This window comes from Cebidichthys violaceus, unplaced genomic scaffold (genome assembly GCF_023349555.1).
Source record: "Cebidichthys violaceus isolate CVI_PGR_0920_01 unplaced genomic scaffold, fCebVio1.0.p SCAF_685, whole genome shotgun sequence".
Lineage (NCBI taxonomy): Eukaryota > Metazoa > Chordata > Actinopteri > Perciformes > Stichaeidae > Cebidichthys > Cebidichthys violaceus.
The window spans coordinates 1-5,000 of NW_027176911.1; the positions used below are offsets into that span (position 1 = coordinate 1).

A 5,000-nucleotide genomic window follows, 5' to 3' on the forward strand; every position below is an offset into this window, starting at 1 on the left:
ACACACACCTTGTACTAATACACACACCTTGTACTAATACACACACCTTGTAGTAATACACACACCTAGTACTAATACACACACCTTGTAGTAATACACACACCTAGTACTAATACACACACCTTGTAGTAATACACACACCTAGTACTAATACACACACCTTGTACTAATACACACACCCTGTTCTAATACACACACCTTGTACTAATACACACACCTTGTACTAATACACACACCTTGTAGTAATACACACACCTAGTACTAATACACACACCTTGTAGTAATACACACACCTAGTACTAATACACACACCTTGTACTAATACACACACCTTGTCCTAATACACACACCTAGTACTAATACACACACCTAGTACTAATACACACACCTTGTACTAATACACACACCTAGTACTAATACACACACCTTGTACTAATACACACACCTTGTAGTAATACACACACCTAGTACTAATACACACACCTTGTACTAATACACACACCTTGTACTAATACACACACCTTGTAGTAATACACACACCTAGTACTAATACACACACCTTGTAGTAATACACACACCTAGTACTAATACACACACCTAGTACTAATACACACACCTTGTACTAATACACACACCTTGTACTAATACACACACCTAGTACTAATACACACACCTCTGTACTAATACACACACCTAGTACTAATACACACACCTTGTACTAATACACACACCTTGTACTAATACACACACCTTGTAGTAATACACACACCTAGTACTAATACACACACCTTGTAGTAATACACACACCTAGTACTAATACACACACCTTGTACTAATACACACACCTTGTCCTAATACACACACCTAGTACTAATACACACACCTAGTACTAATACACACACCTTGTACTAATACACACACCTAGTACTAATACACACACCTTGTACTAATACACACACCTTGTACTAATACACACACCTTGTACTAATACACACACTTAGTACTAATACACACACCTTGTACTAATACACACACCTAGTACTAATACACACACCTTGTACTAATACACACACCTTGTAGTAATACACACACCTAGTACTAATACACACACCTTGTACTAATACACACACCTTGTACTAATACACACACCTAGTACTAATACACACACCTTGTACTAATACACACACCTTGTCCTAATACACACACCTAGTACTAATACACACACCTAGTACTAATACACACACCTTGTAGTAATACACACACCTAGTACTAATACACACACCTTGTACTAATACACACACTTAGTACTAATACACACACCTTGTACTAATACACACACCTAGTACTAATACACACACCTTGTACTAATACACACACCTTGTACTAATACACACACCTAGTACTAATACACACACCTTGTACTAATACACACACCTTGTACTAATACACACACCTAGTACTAATACTCACACCTAGTACTAATACACACACCTTGTACTAATACACACACCTAGTACTAATACACACACCTTGTACTAATACACACACCTTGTACTAATACACACACTTAGTACTAATACACACACCTTGTACTAATACACACACCTAGTACTAATACACACACCTTGTACTAATACACACACTTAGTACTAATACACACACCTTGTACTAATACACACACCTAGTACTAATACACACACCTAGTACTAATACACACACCTTGTACTAATACACACACCTAGTACTAATACACACACTTAGTACTAATACACACACCTTGTACTAATACACACACCTTGTACTAATACACACACCTAGTACTAATACACACACCTAGTACTAATACACACACCTTGTACTAATACACACACCTAGTACTAATACACACACCTAGTACTAATACACACATCTTGTACTAATACACACACCTAGTACTAATACCCTCAGTCCAGAGGGGCTCTGAGCACCTGCTCCATACTCCGGTCTAACATAAAGCTAACGTTATGCTAAGAAAAAGCTAACATTATGCGAACATTATGCTAACTGAAAGCTGACGTCATGCTCACATAAAGCGAACTGAAAGCTAACATTATGCTAACATAAAGCTAACGTTATGCTAGCAACATTCAAAGTCAGTAACAAAAAGTATCAGGAATTAATGGACACCCTGCAGCCAATCAGAATCCAGTATTCACCCAGACCATGAAATAAAGGACATTATTTATAATAACATTATTTATAATAGGAACACGTTGAAGTGCCGTCCTTCATAAGTGGGCGTCGCCATGTTTCATCCGATAGTGAGTTTGTAGAAACGTATCGTTAAGTTGTTGTTTGCAGCGTTAGAAGTTGAACCTGAGAAATACACAAACACTACACAAACGTGTCCTCATCTGATCACAGAGCGAAACACTCGCAGCAGGTTACATCACGACGAGAAAGAAAATCTCTTAAAACCTAAAGAACCTCCGATCCGGTTTGTACAGAGTCCGGGATCTCCTGAGGTCCAGGTCTTTGTGTTTCTGTGCTGCACTCAGCAGAAATAAACGCGACGACGTCAGCGTTCCTCTGCAGGTTAAACCGATCCGGATCAGCTCTGACCCCCCGCCTCTAGCGGCTCACAGCCTCAGGAGGCCTCAGCAGGGTCAGTGTGTACAGGCTCACGTGAAGAGGACCTGGTCCACTTCTGTGGACTACACAGAGACCTCTGTGAACCACATCAACACACGGAGGATTAGGAACGTTAGCTTAATCTGGTTATTGAGAGCAAACTTTAAAAAACTATAAAACCTTTATTTACATAATTACTTACATACATTAACATTATTACTGATGTGGCATGAGATACAAATATTCAAGTGAAGTACAAGTACATACACAGTACAGTAAAAGGAATAAAAGTACAAATTTACTTTCCAACACTTATTGTAATCACTCAGAGTGAATCTTCTCTCTCGTTATGCATCATGTGCTTTACTTCCTGTCTGCTGACATCACGTCCTGTCTGCTGACATCACGTCCTGTCTTTTGACATCACGTCCTGTCCCTGACATCACGTCCTGTCTCCTAACATCACGTCCTGTCTTTTGACATCACGTCCTGTCTTTTGACATCACGTCCTGTCTGCTGACATCACGTCCTGTCTTTTGACATCACGTCCTGTCCCTGACATCACGTCCTGTCCCTGACATCACGTCCTGTCTCCTAACATCACGTCCTGTCTTTTGACATCACGTCCTGTCTGCTGACATCACGTCCTGTCTTTTGACATCACGTCCTGTCTTTTGACATCACGTCCTGTCCCTGACATCACGTCCTGTCCCTGACATCACGTCCTGTCTCCTAACATCACGTCCTGTCTTTTGACATCACGTCCTGTCTCCTGACATCACGTCCTGTCCCTGACATCACGTCCTGTCTCCTAACATCACGTCCTGTCCCTGACATCACGTCCTGTCTTTTGACATCACGTCCTGTCTTTTGACATCACGTCCTGTCTCCTGACATCACGTCCTGTCCCTGACATCACGTCCTGTCTCCTAACATCACATCCTGTCCCTGACATCACTTCCTGTCTCCTAACATCACGTCCTGTCCCTGACATCACGTCCTGTCTGCTGACGTCATCAGAAGACGTCACCTGTTCGATGCTCATGATATCTGACTCTTCCTGTGTCTCCTCCTGCAGCGGCCTCATCGCCTTCAACTCCACGCTGAGCTTTGAGCTGCAGCCTCAGGAGGACCTGCACCCCCACCAGCAGGGGAGGGGGGGGGAGGAGGAGGGTGACGGGAGTGGAGGGAGCGGAGGAGGAGGAGGAGGAGGTGAAGAAGAAGGAGGAGTTCACCTGCTGTTCTCCACCACCCCTCTGGAGGGCGACGGTGCCGGAGGTTGTGGAGTCTCACACACCGCTGTACCTCCGCTCCACAGCGCCACACACACACACACACACCGGGTGAGACAGACCACGAACCTGTCTGTCTCTATACCTGTCTGTCTGTCTGTCTGTCTCTATACCTGTCTGTCTGTCTGTCTCTATACCTGTCTGCCTGTCTGTCTGTTCTACAGTGATGATTAAAACGTCCAATCACAGAGCTCTGAAGTCAAGGATCACACTTTAAACTGACTTTTAGATTCTGGATCAGTTTTTGGATAGTAGTGTCATAGTTAGTACTCTGAGTAGTACTCTGGGTAGTATCAGCAGTACCTGTATGAGATATTTTATATGTATTTGTTCTGTGTGCAGAGGAGGAGAGACATCCTGTCTGAGACCAAATACATCGAGCTGGTGCTGGTGGTCGATCACCAGGAGGTCAGTGATCATCTGTAATAAAGAGCTGAATATTATTACTATATATATATATATATATATATATATATATATATATAAAATACAGAAGTTTATTTCTGTGTTTTCCCAGTTCCTGAACTACCAGAAGAACAATAAGACGATCATCTACCGCATGCTGGACGTGGCCAATCAGGTGGACTGGGTGAGAGCCTCCACGTCACCGTAAAGCCGTCTTTGTTAAATGTGCAGAAGAAGAAGAACTCGAGCCGTGTTTGTTGTTGTTTCTCTCCAGTTCTACCGTCCTCTGAACGTCCGCGTGGCGCTGACCGGTCTGGAGATCTGGAGCGACCGAGACAAGATCCTGGTGGAGAAGAGTCCCACCGACACCCTCAACCACTTCCTGGACTGGAGGACCAGAGAGCTGCTGCCGCGCCTCCGCCACGACAATGCCCAGCTCGTCATGTAGGTTAACAAAATAAAAGCTTCCGGTTCTGATCCGGTCCGGGTATGTGACGGGTCTTGACTTTGTGTTTCTCAGGGGCGGCTCGTTCGACGGCACCACGGTGGGGATGGCCTCTCAGTCGTCCATGTGCTCCAGAGACCGGTCCGGTGGAGTCAACGTGGTGAGTCAGCACCTTTTACTTTGAAGTTTAGAAACAGGAAACAGTGTGTTTAGATGTTGTGGATTTAACCCAAAACCCAGAACCACAA

The 5,000-nt window shown here is 43.5% G+C and overlaps 1 protein-coding gene across 1 annotated transcript in view; it reads left to right on the forward strand.

Moving 5' to 3' along the window:
• Positions 1-1,910: 1,910 nt before the first annotated feature.
• The window catches only part of LOC137890753 (disintegrin and metalloproteinase domain-containing protein 12-like), a 16,400-nt gene continuing 13,310 nt past the window's right edge, over positions 1,911-5,000 (forward strand). The window contains exons 1-5 of the mRNA XM_068734951.1: positions 1,911-3,953; positions 4,245-4,310; positions 4,420-4,491; positions 4,582-4,751; positions 4,828-4,912. Coding sequence (XP_068591052.1) covers positions 3,648-3,953; positions 4,245-4,310; positions 4,420-4,491; positions 4,582-4,751; positions 4,828-4,912 — 699 coding nt within the window. The 5' untranslated portion in view covers positions 1,911-3,647. The remainder of the gene's footprint in view (positions 3,954-4,244; positions 4,311-4,419; positions 4,492-4,581; positions 4,752-4,827; positions 4,913-5,000) is intronic.